General features: G+C 43.3%; 2 protein-coding genes across 2 annotated transcripts; one reads left to right on the top strand and one right to left on the bottom strand.

Annotated features, from left to right (window-relative positions):
- The first annotated feature begins 877 nt into the window (after nt 1-877).
- On the top strand, nt 878-3,115 carry LOC131481926 (NUT family member 2G-like). The gene is made up of 4 exons (XM_058672802.1): nt 878-1,138; nt 1,440-1,556; nt 2,022-2,192; nt 2,980-3,115. Exons 1-4 carry the CDS (start codon nt 878-880, stop codon nt 3,073-3,075), a joined length of 645 nt encoding a protein of 214 aa, XP_058528785.1. The 3' UTR covers nt 3,076-3,115.
- Nucleotides 3,116-5,814: 2,699 nt separating this feature from the next.
- Nucleotides 5,815-25,550, bottom strand: LOC131481839 (spermatogenesis-associated protein 31D3-like). The gene is made up of 5 exons (XM_058672260.1): nt 25,332-25,550; nt 20,199-20,244; nt 19,535-19,595; nt 15,808-18,931; nt 5,815-5,952 (listed from the first exon to the last, which is right to left on the bottom strand). Exons 1-5 carry the CDS (start codon nt 25,470-25,472, stop codon nt 5,815-5,817), a joined length of 3,510 nt encoding a protein of 1,169 aa, XP_058528243.1. The 5' UTR covers nt 25,473-25,550.
- Nucleotides 25,551-25,749: the final 199 nt, after the last annotated feature.

Here is a 25,749-nt window from a genome sequence, read left to right as displayed (position 1 = left end):
CAGCTTGTGCCCTGTTGGGCTTCTGGAGCTTGGATTCTTTTTTTTTTTTTTAAAGTAAGATTTATTAGAAAAGCTGAGAAAGGAGACTCCCGTCCTAGTGACGGGATGGGGTTCTGAGATAGAAAAGACCCTAGTCCCCTGCCATAGTGGCAGGAGGAAAAGTAAAAAGACCCTAGTCCCCTGCCATAGTGGCAGGAGAAAAAGCAAAAGAGAGACCCTAGTCCCCTGCCATAGTGGCAAGAGAAAAGCTAAAAGAGAAGATGCTAGTCCCCTGCCATAGTGGCAGGAGAAAAGCTAAAAGAGAAGACCCCTGGAGCTTGGATTCTTATCATATCTTTCAAACTGCAATAGCAGAATGATGGACTTGTACCTATCGCTGAAGTAATACACTATTGCAATCATACAGGGGAAAATGGTGGAGGGAAGTTGGGAGGGGGAGGATGGAAGGGGAAATCCTTGAGCCTCATGAACTATATCATGAAAAATGAAATATTTTGAAAATTAAAAATGAAGAAAAGCAAAACAAATCTTACAGTGTCATTTCTCTTTGAAAACTCAGAGGTTCTGTTACAAAACATTTCAGGACAGACTTTTGACCTCAAGAACCCTGGCTTCTGACTGTTTCTGCAGGATATATTAGAGCATCAACTTTGTTTCTTGAAAACAAAGGTTTCCAATAATGATGATTTAAGTGTATCGCCTGAAAGCATTTAGTAGCTCTTACGAAGACTTGAAAATCTGAAGCCCTTAAAGTCTACTAACCAGAGGATAGGAAGAATCTGAAAAGGAGTACAACTCTGAAGTGGTGAATACAAACACTGATCTCTTGAACCTCAGTAAAAAAAATATTAAATGAACCACAGTGTCCACACCCAGCATGGACAGCTCCAAGGCCTTACCAGTCTATCCCCAGCCACCAAGAAACTGGCAGCCTCAGGACGAGACCCCAGAGGCTCTGAGCAAGTACACAAACATCACAGATGTGCTACAGGGGCCGATGCCCTCCACCAAGAAGAAATCCAATGCAAAACAAGACACAGATGGGATCTGGACTCCCCAAGACATGGAGACCTATCCAGACCCAGAACTACTCAACTACATTGATGAGCTGTGTGCCCAGGAGGACTTCACTGATAAGGTGGGCTGTGCACTTCTGAGTGCTACAAGATCTAAGCCATGAGCAATTCAGGCCCTTGGAGCACTTTCACCTCATTAACTACTTGTGACTCTGGTGTCTGTGTGGCAGCCTCTGTGTGTGTGTGTGTGTGTGTGTGTGTGTGTGTGTGTGTGTGTGAATGTTATGTGTGTGCCCTACTGATTTACAATCCATAGACGTTCATGGATTCAGGGCAGACTTTATGGTCTGATTCTACTTGGAATCCTCTGGACTTGGATAGCTTCCTGCAAGGAGGGTCAGTGACTGGTTTCTTCCCTTTCAGGTGGAGGCCATCATTCACCCTCGATTCCTAGCAGAACTGCTTTCCCCTGATGCACAGCTGGATCTCATGGCCCTGGTGGAGGAGTTGGAGAAGGAGGAAGTGCTGATTGCTGAGCAGGTGAAGGAGGGGAGCAGGGAGAGGAGGCAGAGCAGGAGCACAGAGACAGCAGGTCGTCAGGGCAGGTGTAGAGCAGGAAAAGCAAGTGTGATTTGTAAGGACAGAGAGGGCTAGCAGGTAACCGTGTGATTCAGGGACGCACACCTGGGTAGAGTCAGGGCTGGAGGGTGTGTGTTACAGTATGAGCAGAGACTATGTCTGTCCTTACGCTGCCTGGGACATGTGTCTTTGAGGGTGTTGCTTCAGGTGGGTTGCAGACACACACACATGGGTTGGACACAGGGTAGTGTGGAAAGGTGAGGGTAAGAGAGCTTCAAGTGAGCAGCTCAGCAGAGTGAAGATTTCCCTCTGTGCGACCAGCCCAGTGACTCTGCCTTTCCTGCCTCCTCCTGAATCCCTTGCTCTGCAACTCTAGCCTTCCTCACAATTAGAATTCAGCCACTAAGTTCCTGTTTCCTCCTTCAGGTGGTGGAGAAGCCCCTTTCCCTCTTGAGTGAGGATTGGGCTGTGGGGGCAACCGCCACTCAGCAAGCACTCTTATTGGACACCATTCCTGAGGCTGTCACCTGCCAAGGTGCACAGAGTGAAGACTGTGCCCAGCCAAATGCAGTCAGTGCTGACATCGACTCACAACAGGTCTCTTCCCAGCATCTGCAGAGATGTGCTGTCTTAGGCAACAGGCCTAAGGAGGCTGCAGGCTTTGCTGGGCATCAGGAGTATCTTTTCCCAGGGACCTTCAAAACTCCATCCACACAAGGCCACCATGTCCCTGCCCCAAGATTCACGAAGTCTGCCGTGGCTACTTAGGACATGCCACACATCTTGTCAGCCAGTTTCGCTCCTCACTCTGTGACATCCCTGTGCGGCAGTAAAGTTGTTTCCTTTTATCAGCATCCCAGAGGGACATGACTTGTTGACACTATTGAGACATCCCAACATTCTCCAGCTGGTGTAATACATACTTCATAGCAGTAAGGAAAAGCAAAAATAGCGAATACTGAACAATAGTATTCCAATCCCAACACACATTAAAAGCTATTATTACTCTCCCAGGAATCATAGAGGCAAGTGTAAAGTCAGTGTATTTTTTCTTTTGAAAATCTTTTTATTCATATAAAATCAATAAATTTCCCGATACTATTTTAGGAGCTTTGTAATTCACTCCCTCCCTCCATGTAGATTTTGAATTATATTTATTGGAAATCTAAAATTTTATTAAACATTTTGAGCAAGATAAAGAAGCCATATTTAACAGGTTAGATACCAACTCAAATGATGCAAATAAAACAAGAACGCCAAATTTTCCATTAAGAATTTGTGTCAATTTACAGCCATCTCTGAGATCTGAAAAATTACTTGTGTGTCTTTTCCTAATTCTTTCACTGACATATGATTCCAATTTATGACTTTGTTTCTGTTACAGTTGTACTATGGTGCCTTGTCCAGGAATAGTTTGCTAAACCAACGGCCACAAAAACATCTCAGGATTCATTCCAGAAAGATTCAGCTTTTACATTGATGTGTACAAATGATTTTGAATTCCTCTTTATAAGTGGCACAGTGAATACACCAAAGCTCACTTTTCATTATTTTTTTCTAGCAGCATTTTCAGTGAAGCCCAACTTTCTCCACCACATTGATTTCAACATCATTAAAAAAAACACTCAATTTTCCACATATGATTTCAAGAAAGCTTTTAATCTCATTGTTCCAAGTGAAATGGAGACCTGGGGCTGTGAATGACCTCCCTAGTGTACTAGAGATTGGATTCCATGTGACGACAGGATTCCTCGGGGACTGAGGCCCCCTCACCCAGCACCTGGGCTCAAATCCACTGCAGCTTGTGGGCCCTTCTCTGATATCTTCTGAGTCGTACGCAGTACTCACTAGGAATGTGTGCTTGTGCAGTAAGGGGAGCCTCAGCTTGGAGCACTCCCACTTCCAAGAGGAATGAGTCCTGCCTTTCAGGAAAGGACGGTTGCTCCAGGGAAGCCAGGAGCCCACATGCGAGCACATGGACAGGGCAGTCATCAGGCCAGGAAACCACTAGCACACCAGGGAAGAATTAGAGGACTTGTTCATGCTGACCAACTGCTTGTAGCAATAGGGGGCTAGGGTACAGTGTGCAAGCCTAATGCCTAAAGTCCTCACTTTGCACGCGCACAACAGGATCCCATATGGCTGCAGGTTCAAATCCTGGCTGCTCCACTTGCCATCCTGCTGCCAACTTGTGGCCTGGGAATGCAGTGGAGGATGGCCCAAAGCCTTGGGATCCAGTGCCCGCATAAGACACCCCAAAGAAGCTCCTGGTTCTTGGATTTGGATTGGCTCAGGTCTGGCTGGTGTGGCCCCTTGGGGAGTGAACCAGCAAATGTAACATCTGTTGCTCTGTATCTCCTCTCTCTTCATCTGCCTTTTATAAAAAGAAATTTATCATTAACAAGAATAAAAAAAAATAGTAGTGGTCTGATAGGTGCTGGGAGAGCAAGGGCCCTCTCCCATCTGCTCTTTCTAGCCTCTATGATCACCGTGTCAGGGCCTTCTTGGCAGATGATTCTCATCACACTCTGGGCTCAGCTCCCCAAAAGATGTTTTCCAGGTTGTTCACTGATCTATGCAAGCCATACAAGGCTTGGTCCTGAATATGTGGACCCTGCACAGCTGTATTAGTGTTGATGTAGAAGCTGACACACTAGCACAGCAAGAGTGTCACCCACACGGTACAGGCTTGGCCGATGTTGTCCCCAGGGATCTGTGCAGGTCCACTTCCGATATCACTGGCATCCTTCCCCGCCCTCACACACAGTCATTCCTGTGGGCTCACCTGTGAGATGAAGATCCCCTCCTTCTCAGGGATATGACATTTTTGTACATGATCCATGACAGACCCGGGGATGCTGATCCCCAGCTTCTTTCCCAGGATCTTCTAGATGCTTGTGAGTGATTGTTCCCTGCACACTAGCAAGGGGCAGAGTTTAGAATGGCCTCTATTGCATGGGACTCCTGAGCATTCTGCTGGCTTAATGCCAGGAATGTGTCCCAAAACTACATGCTCCTAACACCAAACACAGGACTGGCATGGTCATAGTTCCCTATAGATGGGGACACAGTAGACCCAGCATTTTAGCACATAGTTCCCACTGTGTCTGGTCAGTCCTGGGCCTCAGCTGTGCCTTGAACTACATAGGAAAGCACAGGTATGAGAGAACTGTCTGAAATACAGTGTAGTGATGAGTGCAGGATGCTGGTTGGCAGGGTTGCCCAGCCTCCTGATTTAGTAAGAGGGTGACTGTTTTTGTTCATTAGTGGGACAGCATGGCTGTGCTGGCCTCTGAAATGACCACTTATTTGATGGAGAAGATGCAGTAGCCGAACTACATAGTACCCACTACGAGGCAGTGTCTCCATGAGAAAGACAACTGTGTAGCCTGTCCAGATGGGTGTGGAGATTTTCCTCAAGACTGCTGAAGGCCAGACTGCACTCACTGCATACAAGGCAGGTTGCAGTGTGAGGTGACAGGGTCTGGAGAGCTCACATGGTGATGAGGCAGGCCTGAGTTACCACGTGGGCTTTCATCATCCAAAGGTTGGCGAGGCATGATGGTGACTGTATTCTTAGGATCTACCATGCATCTCTCTGAATAATGTCTTCATTGTTTTGCTTATGCCTGAGAACACCTCCCATCACACAGCTCATCTCAAGTTCATTTCTCACTCACACCCTGGCTGAGCTGTTGGGCTACACTCAGCCACCAACGATAGTGCCCTCTTTACTTTCCTTGTAAACAAACTTTCCCATGAAATGCTAACGAACATGACCCATTAATTCTTCCACTTAGTAGGCTGCCTACTGGACTGGTTAAATCACAACCTGTGAAATATTTGCCTACCTTCCCAGTTCCTGAATCTCAGGAGCCCCAGGAATGAGGGGTCTTCTCCGTAAGGGTACATATTAGTTGTCTCAAACTCTGTGACATCAATATGGGAAAAGTTGGAGATGTTGAGGTTCTATTTGTTATGGTGTATCCCTTTGTATCAGTTAGCACTCTGTGTCCAACAAAGAAAAAGGAGTCATATGGAGTCCCCTGCCCCCATTTCTAGTATTGTCTTCTTCAGTGCAGCATCATGTCCTTATACTATTGTACTGTGCTCTTCCTCATTCTCTTCCTTGTCTGGGTGCTCAGTCCATGCAGTGTAGTCAGCACATCTTGGCACTCAGTCTTGGAGGCTGGTGTGGTGTCTGAGTCACACTCTCTGTTCACTGGGGCTTGTGTTTCAGTCTTGTCTCCTGTAGGTGAGATGTCAAGGATTTCACCAGGTCTGGTCTCAAGAGGTTCTCATGAAGTGCAACAAATGCTCCTTTTCCTCCCCTGTAGTACGCTGTGGGCATGGCATGCTGCAGCAGACAACAGATTAGAAGCTCAGTGATTTGGGGCATATCTTTGTTCTGGAAATGCATCACTGCCAATACTTGGTTCTTAGGCAGCCACAGTGCATTGAGATTCAGGTTAATTTTCAAATGCCAGATTTTACATCCAGTCCTCAGCCACATCTAGCACCTGCAACCTGGACATGTGGACCAAGCAGGTGTCCAAGTGTGTGGGCCCCAAAGTCCCTAATGACCTGCAGCGCTAGACAGACACCAAGGAGTAGCCCCTCCAGGTGATTCTGGACAAGGTTGAGCTTGGTCACCCTCCTGAGAGATGTAGGCAGGGTTACTTTATCATGAAGTTCTCCTACAAGATCAACCCACTCCATGTTTAAAGTACCTGCTGTCCTCACGTACTGCACAGAGCTGGATATGGCTGGCTTGATGAAGAGATAGGTGTTTTTTCTGGCCAATCCTGCCAGGCAGAAACCTTCAGCAAATAATTAGGATAGCAGAACTCTCATACAAGTGCCGAGTTCCAGTTGGTTCTCCCACACATCCAAACACACCAGGCACTGAAGCTGCATGGGCAGTGTCATTAGCTCATTCAAGAGCCCTTGCAAGGAACAGCAGAATGTCTAGAGCATGGCCTGGTTGATTCTGTTTCCAGGACTTGGTGACTATAAGAGAGGATGGAAGACACCTGCTTTGTGTTCTCTTCTTTCTCTCTCTCCCTCCTCTCTCTGCTCTGTTTCTCTCTCTCCTCCTTTTCTCTCTCCTCTCTCTCTCTGTTCACTCTTTCTGTGTGTGTTCTCTCTCTCCCATCCCTTTGTCTTTCTCTCTCTCTGTTAAAGATCACAATAAGAAGATCAAGCCTAGAAATTTCATACATATAAAGAAAACAAAACCCTCAATCACGCACTAAGACAAAGAATAATACTGTGTGTAACAAGTGACAACACATACCATGGAAACATTTAAGAGGTGTAGTATATCTGGTGGAACTTATGCCTGTAAATTAAAGTATGGGAAAAATATCAGATTATTTCAGTTTATAACTTATAATAATAGACAGTAAGAACAAAATAAGATTTCCTATGATCTGTAGGAACACAAAGATATCTGTTTTCCTTACCTCTATCCAAAGGATTGTTGAAGAACATAAGAATCAGAGTAAGAAAAATGCTGGAGTCTAAAAGATGGCTGAATAGGCAATAGCCACACTCTGGGAGGTTGTTCTCGGACACACACACACACACACATACACACACACACACACACAAGTGAATGAAGAACTGCATTTCCAGAAGTCTGACTCACGGATATCTTCAGTGTAGAACAAAAGAAAACAGTGGAGGATCTGTGGAACAAGAGGAGAGACCTCAGAAATGTCACTTGCGATCAGACATACGTAGCAAAGAGCAGCTGACAATGAGCCACCATCATGTCACCTTAACAGCAACAAGAGACACCACAGGAACTTGGAAGACAGTAGAGAGATCCCATCTGTAGAGAGATGGGAGCAGACAGCATTGGCCAGGGTCAATCCAGAGACATACGGTCTCATGGATCATACTGACTCTGGCTTCAGACAACAGCCAGAGTGAGGGAAGGCTCCTGGTGGGTCACCATGGCGGAGGACCACACGTCTTTCCCTCACACAGTGTCCAGATGGACCACTGGGGAGACCTTGCATTTTGTTCTCCACTGACCTCTGAGTTGACAATATACAAGTGTACTGTAAATATAGTCACAAAGACAAGAACAAATACAAATCAGTATGTGAAAATTTGGATAGAAGTATTTATCTCTCTGGAAAAACTGATTTTAGAACACCATTTACCAAAGATTAGAGACTTAAAATTAATTTCAAAATTACATGTGTTTGTCCGTAAATGCACAACAATACTCTCCTAGTTACAAAGATGCATGTTCAGGACTGTCCTAGTTAGAACAACTCACGTGCCTAGGAAAGGGGAACTACTGAACAGATAACGGAGAGCGATTTACAGAACTTCACCACAAATATAACATGGGAATAATGTAGTTGACACATTTCTAAAACAGGATGATTCAAGATGTTTTGCATTTCACATTTGGAAATGTGACATCTTGGAAATTTCACATCTTCACAAGATGGTAAATCAGAACCTAATGTTGTTGAAACATGCATGTGTATTACGCATATGAAAATAGTGTGGTTGTTTTTCAGATTCTAGCATTAACCCTAAGCCTGTGGCATAAATATTTATAGATGCCTGAATGTTTTTTCTTTAATGCTTGCATGGTGCTCTTATCTGGTTTAACAGGAATCATATAGAATTTGGGAGCAAAGATACAGCCTAGTATAACACTGCCACTCCAGCAGGAGACTATCTCTATGACAACCTTGGCCTTGCCCTTGGCACTGTGGTTCACAGGTAGGAAGGTGATCTACATACAGTAGCCTATTATTTAGATACAAAGAAACCAGTGAGATAGTTGGAACTGGAGGACATCATGTTGGGTGAAATAAGCCAGACACAGGAAGATAAAAACTTTATGTCCTCCCTTTCATGTGGGAACTAAAAGAGTTGCCCAGGTCTGTCCCATATACACTGTTTTGTCTAACAATTATTTCTTTGAGAAGCTGACAAGATTGATATTATTTTGTTCAGGATCTTGTGACTTTAAAATCTACGTGAATGATAATCAGCAGATACACAAGTAAACATCTATACACATATAGTTTTCTAGAGGCTCTGAATAATGGGCAAGTATACCATGAAGTGGAAACACACTGCAGTATGCATGTTTACTTCTGAGTGAAAAATGGACTTCCAATGGAACTGCCAAATACATTTTTTCATCAACAGAATTTATTTCATTGTCTATACCTACTATGTCATGATTCACCTGAGTAGATGATGGACTTGCAACTGTTGTTGAAAGACTATATCGTTATAATATAGGACAAAATTGGGGTGTACAGGGTGTGTGGGGTGGTGGGAGCTCAGTTCCTTGAGCCCTGAGAATGGTATCATGAAAAATAAAGTATTAAAAGTAAATAAACAAATAATAATCGAAGGAAAAAATTCACATGAAGTACATCACCTTTCTAGCTAATTCTTCAGAACGTTTGTGTATTTTCCTGCTGGGCGTGGTTGTTGTCCCTCTTATTTGATGAACTTTTGATTGAGCAATCTTTAGATCACTGGAAGTAATATGCATTTAAAATGAGATCATTTGTTCATCCTTGCCAGGTATCCCTATTGTCCCTTCTCTCCCTCTAAAGCACACAAGCTCTTTTGTTTTTTGTTTAAACATTTTTTTCCAGATTTTCTTTATTTTTATATATCTTAAGTTTAAAACAGTGTAACATTCACAGGAAGTTGTAAAAGCTACTGCTTTCTTGAGTATACTCAGATCCCCTGAACCAGAATCTTTTATAATTGCAATGTGTTTTTTAAAGCTGTTTTTATTATTTTATATGATACATTTTGTAGATATATGGTTTCTCACTTTCCCTCTCCTCCTCCCTCCTTAACTTTACCTCCTTCTGTCGCTCCTATATTATTACAGCAATATAGTCTTCCAGCAACAATTCAATACTCAGAATTCAATGTTCTGCTATCCATGTGTACCATGGCATTGTAGTTACAATGCCACATTTGCTCTGACTTGTGCTATGAGTGTAAATTTATGTGTATGAGTGAAATTGACTTCTTGGGATTTAGATACATTTCACTAGTTGAATTCTTCATTAAGTGAAGCATTACGCCTGTGAATAGTAGAGCAAATTAGAGTAAATCAAAAATGCATTATTATGAATTTTAAAAGATGGAAGAAAGGAAAGAGAGGACAGAAAAACAGGAAGGAAAGAAAGGAAGGAAGAAGGGAAAATGTTTATTTGAGCTACATGAAACAGTTTTCTTTACATTAACAAAATATTTAAATATGAATTTTTTAAAAGAAGTGCACTAACCTCCTTGATAAAGTTCTTCTATGAGAATATATGTGTAGACTTGTTCACCTGTTTACCTGTTTTTTATTTTGCATGTTGCCTTATACCAGAGAGAACATATGATGTTTGTCCTTTGGGGAATGGCTTATTTCACGGAGCATGGCTGTCTCCAGTTGGGACCATTTTTTGCTAGCATATCAGCAAGTGAAGATATTCTTAAAGCATTCAGTACCCAGAAAGTTTAAATAAAAAGCCTTTATAATAACACAGTGCAGCATACTCTCACCTGTGCTCATAGTTATCATTGGGAGCATGACACATCCCATCGTCATTACAGGGTAAAAGTCCATTCACATACCTTGCCATGAATCTTGTGGAAATTATTCTTTGTACCTCTGTCAGACAACACAGAAACAGTCCTAATACGTGATTTTTTAAAATTAAGGGTGGATGTATTTCTTCAACATTAAGAGTGTATTCAATTCACACTCCCCCACAAAAGGATTTGTTGAGTACATTAATGCTATGAATGAATCATTTACGAGAAAATGAACCTAGAAACAATTTGACTTGATAAATGATAGTTTAATATAATACAAAGCACAAGAAGCAAAAGAAAAAGCACGCGAAAAGGAAGGCATCCACTTAAGACATCTTTTCTTTAAAAATCAACTCAGTATTGATCAATGAAATATTGGAAGATTTGCAAGCGTTAGAAAAATGTGCAAATACATTGAAAGCCCTATACGTTAAGTTCATGCAGCTTGCAAGCATCATTCAAATATTTGATAAGTAAAACAAAAATACTAGTTCCCTTGAAAATGCACACGTAGAGAGGTGGTCCCAGTTGTGTCTCCCAGCATGTGGCAACATAGGTTGTAAGCAACAGCTACCATAAAGGGAAAGAGTCGGCAGGTCTCATTGTTTTCCAGCAATTCTGCTTGCACAGCTTTATGGCCATGGAGACCTGGGGGTTGGATCTGCACTTGAACCTCTTCTCTTCTTGTAAGCACACTCTTTCCAGTCCCCCACTACTTCCAAGGCCAGAGGGACAGAAAGGATGAGTGTGTCCCACACTTCTGGCCCAGCAGGTGGCCTCGTTTTCCTCGGATTCCTTTGACTTGCTCAAGTGTCCCCCAGATGCACAGCCGTGCTCCTCTTTCTACTGGACAGCCCATGGTCTGCTTCTTGCCACCCCACCCCGGCCCGCCAGCAGCACCTGCTGGCTGAGGAAGCTCGGGCAGTCACCCTCGTTGGAGTCCCAGCGGTCAAGGGTCCTTGTCTGGTGAAACTCCAACCTGGTCCTAGAAGCGGTTGTCACTGCAGCTGCTGCTCCCTCTGGAAGTGGAGACCAAGGTGAGCCCAGCGCACAGGATTCTTGAGCAGTAGGAGGAGGCGATGCTGGGACAATCCATAAGCTGCTCCGCCTTGTAGCCGGCTGAACTCTCAGAACAGACCCGCGAGCGCTGCTGCCAGAAGCCCGGGCACTGGGGTGGAAACGCCGCCTCTGCACCCACCTCAGCGCTCCCTGCAGCCGCCGCCAGGGAAGCTGCGACGCTGAGACCCGAGGCAGGACGCCAGCCCTTGGGCAGCCCCACCGTGCAGCGCCTGGAAGGCAGGTTTCTGCTTGAGACCTCGGGTCAGCTACTGCATCGCCTGCCCAGACTCAGGGCGCAGCTGGGAGAAACAATGGCAGCCCCTTCTTCAGCCCTTCAGGTTCTCCTGGGCAGAAATCTGTTTCCTGATCGATGGGAACTACCAGGCCCTTCCCCTTCTGATAACTGCTGACCACGAGAGAATCGGGCTACTTTCTAGCTGCAGTCACACAGGGAGAATTTTTACTTATCAAACATCTGAATGACACTGGCAGAGCGTGAGGATGTGCTGTGTAAGGTTTTCAGTCTATGTTCATAATTTTCCAATATTTGCTCACTATCACCCCCTACATTATGCTGCCTTTCAAATAAACACATAAGTTGAAAAAAACAATTTTAAAATGCCAATCATGTGAAAACTGTGTATATCTTAATAGTATCAGCCCAACCCTCTTCAGTTATTTTAGTTTACTTTTTTCTGTTAACAGCACTTTCAGGTTTGTTTGTCATCAGCTTGGTTTATTTCATCAAACCAAATTGTATATTTTCTCCCTCCTTTTTTTTCTCATTCATAGCCATATGACCCCATAACCATATTCAGCCATGCTTACTGTGGTGGGAGTGAATTAATAATATTCTTAAAATTACAGAAACCCATCTGTCTCCAAAACTTGCTTCATGGAACAACAGTTTTAATTTAAGCTGCTGTTTTCTGGATTATCTCAACCTGTTTCTTGTAGTGTTCACAATATGGAAAAAATCACTACCTGGCACAGGTGGCTGCTTCCTTGGTAACTCAGCAGGAGTTGCACACAAAGTCACCACCGTTGGCAGATTTTAGGGAACGATCATTAGGGAAATGGACATAGTGACTTCATCTTACCATGAAAACCAGCTCCACAGACTCGAGTGCAAGCTCCCTTGCCAGCTCTCTTTAATCTAATCTCTACAATGAGTACCTGAGAGCCAGAGAGCTCAGAGGGAATTTTCAGCACTGTAATTTTAAGTTAGATGTGTGTTTGCAATAGCTGCAGGGTTGGTGTCGCCCCTCCACGCCAGGTGGCGAGAACTGCTTCCAGGTGGAGTTCAGGTGGATCCCTTGCAGCAGTTACAGGTGTCAGACTGTAAGAACCCCACAGAAGGTCTCATGTCTACTGGGTTACCAGCAGGGACTCTGGGTCACATTTTGAGGCACTCAGGATGTTTCCATGGTTGTCCTTTTACTCCCTTGAAACCAGAGGCACCTTGTCTGAGATGTACATACCCTGATTCAGGTCATAAATGAGGGCTGGGGGAACCTTTGAGTTAAATGTGGTGAGGAAGAGTGGCAGATTTTTCAAGTTGCCTTTAGGCCCTTTGTGATACTTGGGGAATGAACTAGTGGATGGAAGATAATCTCCATATAACATAGTAACATAGATAACATAGTAGCTAAAGCCACCACTTGTGATGCTCATATTATGTGTACATGTTTGTGTTCGGGCTGCTGCACTTCCAATAAGGTTCCCTGCTAATGCCCTGGAAAAGCCATTGGGAAAGTGACCCAAGTGCTTAGGTCCCTGCACCCACATGAAAGACACAGGTGAAGCTCCTGGCTCCTGGCTCTGACCTGGCCCAGTGCATGGAAACTCGCTCTTTTTCCCTCCCTCCCTCCTGCTATTTTTGTAACTCTGATGTTCAAATAAATGAACCAATTTTTAATAGGTACACATTAAGAAACAAGAGTACTGTCACACATAAGGGAAAATTGGAGCATTTCACAAATGAAATCTTGTGTCATGCACACTGCTGAACTACCTATACAATTAGCTAAAGATTCATGTCAATGAATGTGTAAGACAAAAAAAAAACCCCACTAATTGGTGGGATTTCTCAATTATATAGTGTGATATAAAATGATCTTCCAGAAATTTTTACATTTTTCTTTCTACAGAGTGTTTTTTTTATTTTGAGTGTTTTCTAAAAAGGAAGCCTCTCATTTCCAGAATTGAAATTTTCTATCAAGAGACTTTTTTTCTCAGTAACTTCTAAAATGTTTTTAAATCATACAAGACAACAGAGAAAATGTACGCCTTTTTAGGTAGTACTGTTTCCACTTGTAATCATATTAATTACTTGGGGAAATTGATCTTGTGAATTATTTTACTTGAGTCTAAAATGTGTCCGTTTATGAACTGTGTACTGTCTAGCTGACAGGTAAAATATGCATAAAATTAAGCAACTATCTCTTAAAAGATACCCATAAATATTTTTATATGATTTTTTTTATCAGAAACTTTAGGATCATGGAGTGTCACCTGGGCAGGTCTTCCATGTCTTATCAAACCAAATGTCTTCATGCACATTTAAAAAAAAAGGTTTTTAATGCAATAGAATACAGGTTTTACACTTCCGTTTGATAGGAGTTCTTCACTATCCTTATGGATTAAAGTAGAACAAAACGACAGAAAAAGCCTGAAAGAATTTTATTTCTATTAATAAATAAACCTAGCATTTTCAAGATAAATTGTTGAATCCAGTCAAGAGAAAAATCCACCTACACATGCCCCATTCAAGGAGCACTGCCATAGAGATTTCCTTGAATCAGTCATTTTTCATGGCAATAAGCCATTCATTTCGTTTATCCTTACAGGAAAACATTCTTATTCATTGCCACATGAAGCTTGCTCTCCATACAGCTTGCAAAAAGAAGAAGAAGAAGAATATAAAAACAATTGGTGAACCACTAAATTTTCTGTTCTCACAAAGGTAAAATAAGGTAGTGATCATGACTCACTGATGTAATTTCATACTGGAGGGAAGGACTGGATCCATGGAGCAGAAGACATTTGTCCCTCTCAAAGAGAAACAAGAGGTGGGGACTTGTCCCTACTGCTGGCCTCAGTTCCTATACCCTATCCCCTCAGTTCCAGGTTCCAGACTTCCTGCTGCAGCAAGGGAAATTAGTAGTTTCATTCACCGGAATGATTGCCACCCTACAACTCTGTATCATTTAGGATAGGACAGAACAAGATAAAATATGAGTTTCATACAAGGGGCCTTTGTTTTTTCTGGCATTCAGTTAAACTTATTTATAAATATAAATAAAATAATATAAATATCATATAAATACATGTATACAAATATAAAATATATAAATAAAATGTTTCAAATGTAAAACATTACAAAGTGATCAAATGAGGGACTGCAGGTTAAGACTGAAAGAGCCATCTACACAGGACTTACAATCTTTTAGAAACAAAAAAAGAAAGCAAAAGAATGGAACTAACCTTTCTTTTCCTAAATGCACCTCCCTTTCCCTAGGCAAGTTCAGAGGCACAAATCCCATGCTCCCAGGACAGGACACAGAGAGCACACAGTCTATTAAAATAAATGTTTAATGGGGACATCGCCATTATTCGTTGTGCTAGAGAGAGATATCTTCTCCTCTGCGGATGTACTATCATGAAATGTCTCAAGTTTCTCCCATAAGAAGTGCATTATTAATTTGGGGGAATTTCTCCTTGCCATATATGTTGTGGAAGCCTTGCTGTTTGCATAGAAGAGTGAACTCTCTTAAGCAGATACTCTCAGCAGGCATGAGAGCAGCCGGAGGCACCTGGAGCATACATGCAAGTGGGGCTTGAGAAGTCACCAGTTCTCTGCAGACTGGGGAGAGAGTTGACTCTGGAATGACTGCTCGTCCTTGAAAGACACAACTTTCTTGGGCCGTCTCATCCTGTCTGACGGCAGTGTCACTCTTTTAGGGTACCTTGAGCAGTAATGAACAGCTCCCCGATTATAGCAGTGAGGACATGACCTTTCCCCTCGCAGCAGATGAGAGGGAGCCCTGCAGTGAGGAGACCCCCAGTGTCTCCTGCAGGAGTCTGGATGGGCCCTCAGTCCCCCCTTTTGCCGATTTAACTGCAAGGTTTCAAATTCTTGCTTACAGGGCAGAGTCTCCTCTAAAATTTTCCCAAGGGCTGCCATGAGCTCATGGGCTTCAGGAGGCCCACAGCTCATGAAGAGAGCTCTGTCTTTATTGGGAATTTCTTGCCCTGTGCTATTTCTCTTGGGATTGAACCACTGAAAGAACTGCCTCATCTTTTTTCTGAAATAACTTTCAGGAGGATGTGGTCCCTCTAACTTCCTGTCTTGAGCAAGGTGGCTGCTTCTTGTGGCTCTAGATGTCCCCAGTCCTGTGTCCTCACATCTACACGCTGCTGCTGTAGATTCTAGAAAATGTGCCCTTCTCTCAGGTGGTGGGAAGCTCTTGTGCAGGCACGACCGCAGGATATGTTTATGATCTTGGAGTCCCTCTGGTGGGATCAGGCCCAACTCTTTGCTATCCCAGTGGAAATGTACCACCTGGGAATCTGTGATATCCTCACTGAAGGCACTGTGGGACTCAGACCGTGAAGAATCAGTTGTCCAGCTGTCTGCAGTAAAGGATGGATCACTGGAACAGCCTGGACTTTGGCCGTGATCCCTACTCTGCAATTTAAACTTCAACTCCCTCAACAGCTGTTCTTTAGGGGGAGATAGTATGGGCTCTTTAAGGATTGATAGTGGGCAGCAGTCACTGGCAGTGGCTTGATTTGGATTCATTGTTTTCATTTGGGAGTTGGTGGCTGTTTGGCCATTAGTATCTTGTAATGGAGACACGGGCAATTCCTGTGCCTTAAATACTTCCTCGTATATGTTGGGTATGGACAAATGTTCTGAATCTGTATCCTCCATCTTGCTTTCCTGAAACATGGCTACTGTATCACTTTGATCACTGAATCTCACTCTCCCATTTCTTGATTCATTATGTTCAGCTTCATCTTGCACTGTGGGCTGCTCTGGACTGTCTTGTCTCACTCCAACAGTCTGTTTCTGACTTTTTTCACTTATGATGCTGTGTGAGGATGACATAGAGATCTCTGTGCCACTTTCAACAGATGATTTTTGATCATTTTCTGATTGTACACTGTTGGTTTCAAAAGATGATTGTCTTGGGGATTCCTGTTCTTCCTGTCCCTTAGGGGAGGTGGCAAGAAGAGAAGAATTCGGACTGAGAACTGGACTTATTGTTTCAACTTTGTCTCCATGAAAGGGTTGGGAGATTTTCTCAGCTTTGGAATCTTTCCCAGAAATGTGGACGGTAGACAAGGGATTGTCTAATTGTGGAAGCACCCATGTTTTTGCTTCTCTCATTGTAAATATCTTTATGGATTCAAGAACCTTCAGGGGTAGCCCCCACTTCTGATTTAGCTGAAACCTTATAATATGAGCCTCTAGCATCTGTTGGGTTTTAGGATGAAGAAAGGAAAGCACAAAAGGGTTAATCTGGCAACCACGCAACATCAGTGCCGAATGTTCATTTTCCGTATTGCTATGGCAATTCTGAGAAGCAGATAATCTATCATTAGTAGCCAGCCATGAATGACACACTAATAAAGGGATCCTATTCTCAATGATCTGCCAAAACTTCCTTGTCAGATGCAATCTGAGGATGCTTTTTATTTGATTTTCATTTAAGTTGTTCCTTGAGACCCTTTGTAATTCATTCATTGAGTCATTTCTTGAGTACCACATCCAGGCATATTTTGTCTCAGCTGCAGCTCTCTGACTCTTGCCTTGGTAGCATTCGGACATGGTTGGTGGGTTGTCTAAGGAATATGTCCCCAGAGTATTTGCAAGATTCTTTGTCATGTCCTTTCTCAGCTGACACTGTGTATGAACCCTCTCATGGAAATTTCTTGAAGTCATCAATTCTGTGTTCCCTGAGTCTTCACTTCTGTGGCCCTGAAACTCAGAGTGTGGGGAGTGAGCATGTCTGCAATCCAGACGAGCTGTGTCCATTGAATCAAACTGAGGTTCCATCAGTGCCGCAAACTCTGCATTCTTGTTAACACGGACACAGCAGTATGGAGCTTGCCTCATTGAAACCTGGAGCTCCAGTTGCCCCCGGTGTCCATTGTTGACATGAAAATGTCCAGGGAAGACAGAGACTGGTGTCTGCGAGGACTGCCTGAGGGATGGAAAGTTGGAATCTGGAGAACAAGGAAGTTCTTGATGTGTTTGGTGTCTAGGAACTAACTTCCATAAACTTTCTGGCTTCTGAAAACATTCCAGGTGCTGATTTGGGAGGTGAGAGTCAGCCCCACTCTGGAATCTATGAAAAGCTGCTTTGTGGCTTTGTATCTGGGCTGAGGAGGATGGCAGTATAGTGAGAGGGTAATGAAAGTGGATACGGGAATGGGCATGCGCTGGAGGTAGAAACTGAGGTTGAAGATGATTTTGAGGAAAGTATTGGGAATGCAGGTGAGTGAGGGGAAGAGTGTGAACACGAGGCAGAGGAGGCGGCTTTGGGTCCTGTGTTTGGACTATCAAACCACTACAGATTCCATTGAATAAAACAAAGTGAGGCTCCAGTGAAGAACTGCCATTAGAGAGGAGGACAGTGGCCACTAGGGACTCACTGTGCAGGGAAGGAAGACCCCAGAAGAGCTGCCTGTACTGCTGCTTCAAGCTTTCCCCCAGGTTCTTGACATATAGAAGCTGCTGACAAAGGCACAGTGGTTCTAGTTTTCCCTCAGTATCCCAGCCAGGCTTGGTGGCTGTGGCAGCCTGCTCATGTGCAAGTGATAGCAATGAGTTTCCTGAAGAAGTCAAGCAGTGTTCCAACCCCATTTGGTTTGAAAATGTTCCTGTTGCATTCTCTTTCATTTCTGAAATCTGGAAAGTCATTTCCTTCCGTAGTTGTCTCTCTGAAAGTGTTTTTACATTAAGGCCGAGAAGAAGAAGGCTACTGGCATCGATGTTTGTAGCATCAAAGTCTCTACAGAAACAGGACCTGGGTGAATGGGAGGAAGCATTCTCTTGCTCAGAGTCACAGTGTTGTAACCTGGGGAGGAGTACATTCCTGGAAGGAGCCTGCCACTGACACAGCCTTGACATTGCCACACTTGAAGGTTCAGTGCTGCTGTTTGAAGGGATATGAGTGCATGACTCGTCAGGGTTACCCGTCACAGGCAAAGTAGCCTCTGGATGGACAACGGAATCTGTTCCCTGACTTGCATGTGTTGAAGAGTCAAATAGGGCAAGTGGTCGGGGTGGGGAATGGTCCTCTGGGAATTTGAGACTTGAGGGATAAATAGGTTGTGGTGAAAGAGAGTCACTGCGTGATGAGACTGAAAGAAAATCAGATAAGGGGGTTACTGGCTTAGGTGAGATAACTGAGGTGGGAAGTGGGCAGGAATCAGATGAAGGGTATGGTATTGAGTCGCCTGGATGGATGTCAGAAATCGTGGAAGTCTCCGTGAACGATGATTCAGTCACAGAAGCTGTGGAAGATGAAGAATCAGCAGAAGAAGCATCATCAAGGGACTCCTGAAGCAGCAGATGATGGACCATGGTACTTGCTCTATTACACACCTCACAGAGGGGGTCTGGACATAGCAGGTGACGAAAGTGGATGATGTCGTGATGCTGGCTCTGTCGGCTGCAGGAGACAGGAAGTACACAACTCTAACTGGTACCAGAACAGGGAAAGGACAGCTCGGTGGCCTTTTCTGAATGTTGTTCTGCCCTGTACATTCTCTCTCACCCATGACTTCACAACAAACTCTATACACTCTCTAACGCCTTCATCACATACTTGTTCCACCCACAACTAAAGCAGTATGAAAAGATTCCCTTGAACGCATAGAACTTGCTATAAAAAGGAACCTATAGGGCCCGGCGGCGTGGCCTAGCGGCTAAAGTCCTCTCCTTGAACGCCCTAGGATCCCATATGGGTGCCGGTTCTAATCCCGGCAGCTCCACTTCCCATCCAGCTCCCTGCTTGTGGCCTGGGAGAGCAGTCGAGGACGGCCCAATGCATTGGGACACTGCACCTGCGTGGGAGACCCGGAAGAGGTTCCTGGTTCCCAGCACTGGATCGGCGTGCACTGGCCCATTGCGGCTCACTTGGGGAGTGAATCATCGGACGGAAGATCTTCCTCTCTGTCTCTCCTCCTCTCTCTGTATATCTGACTTTGTAATAAAAATTAATAAATCTTTTTTTTAAAAAAGGAACCTATAAAGAAGTGGAAATGCTCGTCACCTTTTCAGAATAGAAAGTAACTTCCTTCTCTCTTGTGCTTCTCTCTGGCATGTTCTCTGACCTGGAAGAAGAGAAGGGGTTACTGAATGGGATAACTGCAAACGCACAGGGATCATACCGATGGCTCTTTATAGCAGCCTCCTGGTTTATGAAACCCTGAAGCTTCCAGAATCGGCTGGCAAGATCAAACAGTTAACAATAACATGAGCAAGATTCACTTGTGTAAAATATTGATAAAGTATTCCCACATACATCAACAATCATGGAGCTCAAAAGCACCATCTCATTACAAAGCAAATATATCAGTGGTGATCTGAAAAAGAAAATCAATTTGATCTCAAAATGTATGTCAAAGGACTTGTACAAAGTTGGTAATGGAAGTTCTGATTCTGATCCAAGCAACTGCCTTTTCCCACATCTTACAGCACTACATGTTAGACAGTATCAGTTGCACAGGTCCATCTCACTACATGTTAGACACTATCAGTTGCACAGGTCCATCTCAGATTCTTGTGCATGAATGGATAGAGCAGAGATTCTGAAAAGGGTCTCCCTTCTGCCTGCCCCTCTTTAGCCTCTGAGATCTGTGTAGCTACTGCATTCATGGGAGAGACAGAAAGGGGTTGTCCTTGGAGAGTGCAGATCAAATTGGGGAAAATCTTACCTGTGTGTGTTCCAAATTTCCTCCTCCTCTTAACTCTGTGCCGACACTGACAACATATAGAAAGCAATGAGAAGTTAGGGATCATTTCTCCTTTCATTATCCAAGAATCTTTTGCCCCTCCACCACAGATAATAGAATATTTTCCCTTCCTCCTGTTCAGTTTTGTTATTCATCAAATAATTTCCATTGCCCCTACTTTCAAAATCTCACAGAAGAATGGTGTCTGCTGAACATACCTCTGCTCGTCTCACTCCGGTGTCCCCTGTTCTAAGAGGGCATAGATTATAAAGCCAGCAGGCATGCCTGTGCTTTTCAGAGGAATTGGTGTGCTAGGCTCTGAACTCAGGCTCCAGCTTCTGCTAAGACTCTAAGGGCTCTGTGCTGTGGTCTCGCTCAGCCCTATATGGAAGGAGGCTTGGTCAAGGCACACATGACTCATGGTCATGGAGGAGGAACGGTTCTCCTTCAAAGAACCCGGTCTTCCCCAACAAAGCTGATCCATGCAGGGCATCACTGAGTGAGGTGTGCAGCATCCTCCACCTCATCACGTGGGTAGCCTAAGAGCTTCCAGGTGAGACCTTAGTCCTTGTCCCTCCTCAGTTCTCCTAGAAAAGTGAGTTTCTGTCTTCTCACCTCTTCCAATTCAGGCTTCTCTCTAAGCAAACCAAAATTGTTTATAATCTTGAGGTGTGAAACAGGAAAATAGTCATTCTCTGGTGAGAGGCTTCTGCTTCCAACTCTGAAAGTTAAGAACTCCATCTCTGGAAGAAGTAACAAGACACCGAAGAATATGAAAATGACTTTTCTGGAAGCCATCAGATGACTGAGGTCACAAAGTGAATCACACCTCAGTGAAGAGAACCATGGTTGATGTCAGCCCACTTAGAACAGAAAAGTTCCTGAGACTGGGCCCGGCACAATGGCTCCACTGGCTAATCCCCCATCTGCAAGTGTCAGCATCCCTTCTGTGCACCATTTCATGTCCCAGCTGCTCCTCTCCCAATCCTGCTCCCTGCTTGTAGTCTGGGGAAGCAGAGGAGGACGGTACAATGCACTGAGACTGAGACTCTGCACCTGTGTGGGAGACCCAGAAGAGGCTTGGGGCTCTATTAGCTCCGCTCCGGCTTTTGTGGCCATTTCTGGATTGAACAAGTAGATCAAAAATCTCTCTGTCTCCCCCCTTTGTAAATCTGCCAATCCAATGGCAAAAAAAAATTAAAAATCTAAAAACAAGTTCCTGAAAACTCCGGTTTGTCTTCAGATCGAATAAATCTTTCACCTTTTACTAGAAGAAAAAAGGTTCCTGAGATCATTCTTAGAGAGCCCCCACAACACCCTCTCCCCGAACACACATTCAGGTTCTCATAGAAAAACCATCGTATTGATGACAGGTTAAGAGAGAGGTAAACATTCTGAAATATATCCTGAATGTTCTGCTTCAAAGAAGATAACCAAGCACAAAGAAAGGCCATCTCCATCCCCAGCCTTCCTTAGATAGCTTCACCTTAGAAGTGAAAAAAAAAAAAAAAAAAAAAAAAAAAAAAAACCTTAGTAACACTTAGGCACACCACAGCCCGGGAGCACAGGACCACAAAAAGCACAAAAAGACAGATTTAACAACACCATGCTTCTCTATGGCATCAGGATACGGGGGTGTGAAAGAGCTGCAAAGTGTAGACTCTACCTAGGGAAATGCTCTTAGGGGAAGCTAACAGGTGAAGGAAACCCAAACAAGAACATCAGAGGAAAGCGGTGCCTCTGTCATAGCTGCAGCAAACGTTAACTGCAGAAAAACTCCCAGCCTGATTGACATGAATGCAAGCACTGAACACCTGTTTGCCTCAAATTCTGTAACTCAATTCATCATTCCCGTCTTTCAGCAAAGAGCCACACAGTACACTAACAGACAAGGGAGCATCAGATCCTACTCAGATATGACACCAACCTGCGGAGTATCATTCATGAAATCGAAGTATCTGTGATGATTTTGTTAAGGGCTCCAATGGAAAAACCAGGCTACATGCAAGAGTGGGTGAAAACTGTTACTATAGAGTTGGAAACTCTATGAAGCAACCAAAAGGAAACACTCAAAAGAAAAACACCATGGCAGAAGTCAAAAAAAATGCTTCTGACGGGCTCATCCACTCACCACCTGTGGCCAAAGAAGGACCCAGTGAGTTTCAATGTATACAAATACAATCTTCCCAAGCTGAGAGGCAAACAGCAAACAACTGAAAATCTTTTCTAATCAAGATTCTTTGAACTTTGAGAACTACCAGTTCAAAATGTATAACTGCATATACTACAAGTAGAAGAGATAGAAAATAAAGCAGAAAAAAAGCAGAAATATTCAAAGTAGTAGTGCCATATTATTTTTAATTCATAAAAATCAACCTAGATCATGGAATCTCAGGCAACACTCAACACAGCAAATCCAAAGCAGTCTATACTGGAGCATATCATACACAAATTGGAAGGGATTTAAAAAAAAAAGAGTCTTGAAAAAACACAGAGGCTGAGGAAAAACACCTCCCCAGAGAGGAATAAAGAACTACAGACATCTCATCATATCACACAATCAGAAGAGCGAAATAAAAAGTTTACAGTGTTGAAAGAGAAGAAAAACATGCACCAAAAACTGGACTTCTGAATCAAGGAAGAGTATTTTTCAAAAGTAACGAATGAGTAACTTTCTCTTACAAATAAAAATAGCAAAGTCATCACTAGAAGAGGTGCCCTGATAGAAATGTTAAAAGAAGCTTTACAGGGAGAAGGAATATGATCACGCAAATCCGTGAAAGTCATGTTGCCAGAATAAAGGAGGAGAACGAAGACTTTCATTAGCAACATCAGCACCACCATGTTGGGAGATCACAGCTTATCTATAAGTGAAAACAAATGACAGTGAAGGTATCAGGGACAGGAGACAGGAATCTGGAAATTTTTGTTTTCAGAAACTTGAACCGTTTTGGAAAAAGTCTAGGGTTGTCTGAGAGTGGGAGTGGGCTTTGACTTTGCACTGCAAACTCTAAGACAATCACAGAATTTTATGAACAAATGTAATTGTTATGCTAAGAGAGGACAAAATTAAATATAATAAAATGCTTGTTTTAAAATCTCATAAGACAGAGGAACAATAAAACTACAAACCAGGAAATGACAGTAGGCAAATAGTAAGTACTAACCTATGGAAAATTTAAACATTAAGGAGTGAAAATCCTATGTCAAAAGACAGAGCAGTTGAATGATTTTTAAAATAAAGCAAGATCTAACTTTATGCTGTCTCTTAGAGACACACTCGGGGTCCTGATTTGTGAGCTTGACAGCTCTACTCTGCTTATGATTTGACTTTGTGCTAGTTCCAGGGAGGTAGCAAATCATGACTCAAGTACTTGGGCTGCTGCACCCATGTGGGAGAATAGGATGGAGCTCCTGGCTCCCAGGTTTGGTCTAGCCAGCCCTGCTTATTACAGCCATTCAGGTAATCAATACATGAAAAATCTATCTATCTATCTATCTATCTATCTATCTATCTATCTATCTATCTATCACCTAACCCTTCCTGACTTTCTCTGCCACTATTCTTTTCAAATAAATGGCTCTTTTGATAAACACACACACACACACGATGTTTAAGGATGCACATAGGGATGAAAAAGATATTCTGCATAAATGGTAACCCAAAGGCAGGAGTAGCTAAACTTACATCAGGCAAAATAGACTTCATCTATATCTAAAGGCAATGAAATCAGCATCTCGTGGAAATGTCAATAATCCTATGTTCACTAAAACATGATTCACAAAAACCAAGAGATAAAAATAAAGTGTCCATGGATGGGTGAATGAAGAATTGGTAAACCTGAGATACAGAAAAAGCGAGATCCTGCCATCCGCAGTAGCAAGGACGAGGAGGAACAGAATATGCTAACTTAAATAATCCAATAATGCATTACACGTGGAAGCCTTGCTTTAAAATAAATGAAAACAAATGGGTGCTAGTTTATGTTTTAGCTACTCCACTTCCAACACAGCTCTGCTTGTGACCTGGGAAAGCAGTGGAGAATGGTTTAAATTCCTGGGCCCTTGTAACAGTTTGGGAGACCCGAAAGAAGCTCTTGGCTCCTGGCTTTGGATCAGCTCAGCTTCAACCATGTGGCTATTTGGGGAGTAAACTAGGTTCTCTCCCTCTCTCTCATTCTCTCTCTCTCTCTTTCTCCTCTCTCTGTAACTCTGCCTTTCAAATAAAAATAAATATATTTTTTAAATTTGAAAACATAGAAACCATGGAAACCTGAATTATTTGAATATATACCATGTTCTATATCATAAATCTATATAATTAAAATAATATAAAATATCATCCAATTAAAAGCATAACAAGTAAACAAAAACCCACTTCTTCTTGAAGCCATAAGCAGAAGAGAAGGGGGAAGATAAAAAGAAGAGATTTGGTGAATCATAAACAGAAAAATAGCAGATATTAACTCAAATATATTAAAATATAATTATCTAAATTCACAGATTAAAAGGCAAACTGAGTGATTGAAAAAGCTAGACTAATCTGTATGTTGCCTACAAGACTGATAGCTATTTGAGTATAAAGAGACACATGGTGAAGATATTTTGTATGTCTCTATAGCACACACAGGTCCAGCAAGGATGAAATAGTGAAAGAAGGCCCAAGTCCTTGGGCCCCTGCAGCCATGCACAAGACCCAGATGGTTTCCAGGTTCCTTGCCTCAGCCTGGCCCAGTAGCCACCATTGGGTTCATTTGCTTAATAATCCAGTGACAAAAGATCTCCCTCCCTGTACCTGTCTCTCTTTCTCTTTCCTTCCCTCCCTCACTCTTTTCCTCCCTCTCTCCCTCTCTCCATCTGTCTCTTTTCCTCCCACCCTCTCTGCCTTTCAAATAACTAAAACATATCTCTTTGTAATGTATCACCTCAGTGGTCAATGAACTATCAGGATAATTTTCAAAAATATTTTATATTAAAATGTAAGAGCAGTTTATCCAAATGCATGAGATGCAGCCAAAGCCATGCTCAGAGCAGAGGTGATAACATGGAAGTCATATACTGAAAAAAAAAAAAAGGAGAAAGCCAAGAATCCTTGAGCAGCTCTGGTTTACTTACCTCATTGATGTCTCTTTGATCCCAAAATACCGGAAAACATAGACTCCCCATCAGGTAGCACAGAGCCACAGAGAAGACCCCAACCCCACACACGAAGTCGGGGATAGGAATAGTCAGAAAGTCAAACTGGAGCTCAGCCATGGTACATTAAGGCCCCTCCGATGAAGGGGGTGATCCACACTAGAAGCTCGGTCCTGAGATTGTACATTCCAGACCAGAGTTCCAGGCCCACATCACAGAGCTTTAGCACAGGCCTCAGAAGTTCTTGAGGGTGGGGGAGGGGAAACCACTAGGACGTGAACCCACAGCCTTTACAGCCTGCTTCTGGATCACAGAACTACCCATCCTCTATGAGCCTTTTCCAACCTCCTCTGTGCCCTGACTCCCACCTCTGCTCTTTCATATGTATATACACCCT

Source organism: Ochotona princeps, chromosome 14 (genome assembly GCF_030435755.1).
Source record: "Ochotona princeps isolate mOchPri1 chromosome 14, mOchPri1.hap1, whole genome shotgun sequence".
NCBI lineage: Eukaryota > Metazoa > Chordata > Mammalia > Lagomorpha > Ochotonidae > Ochotona > Ochotona princeps.
This window is presented reverse-complemented; position numbering and strand designations above follow the sequence as displayed.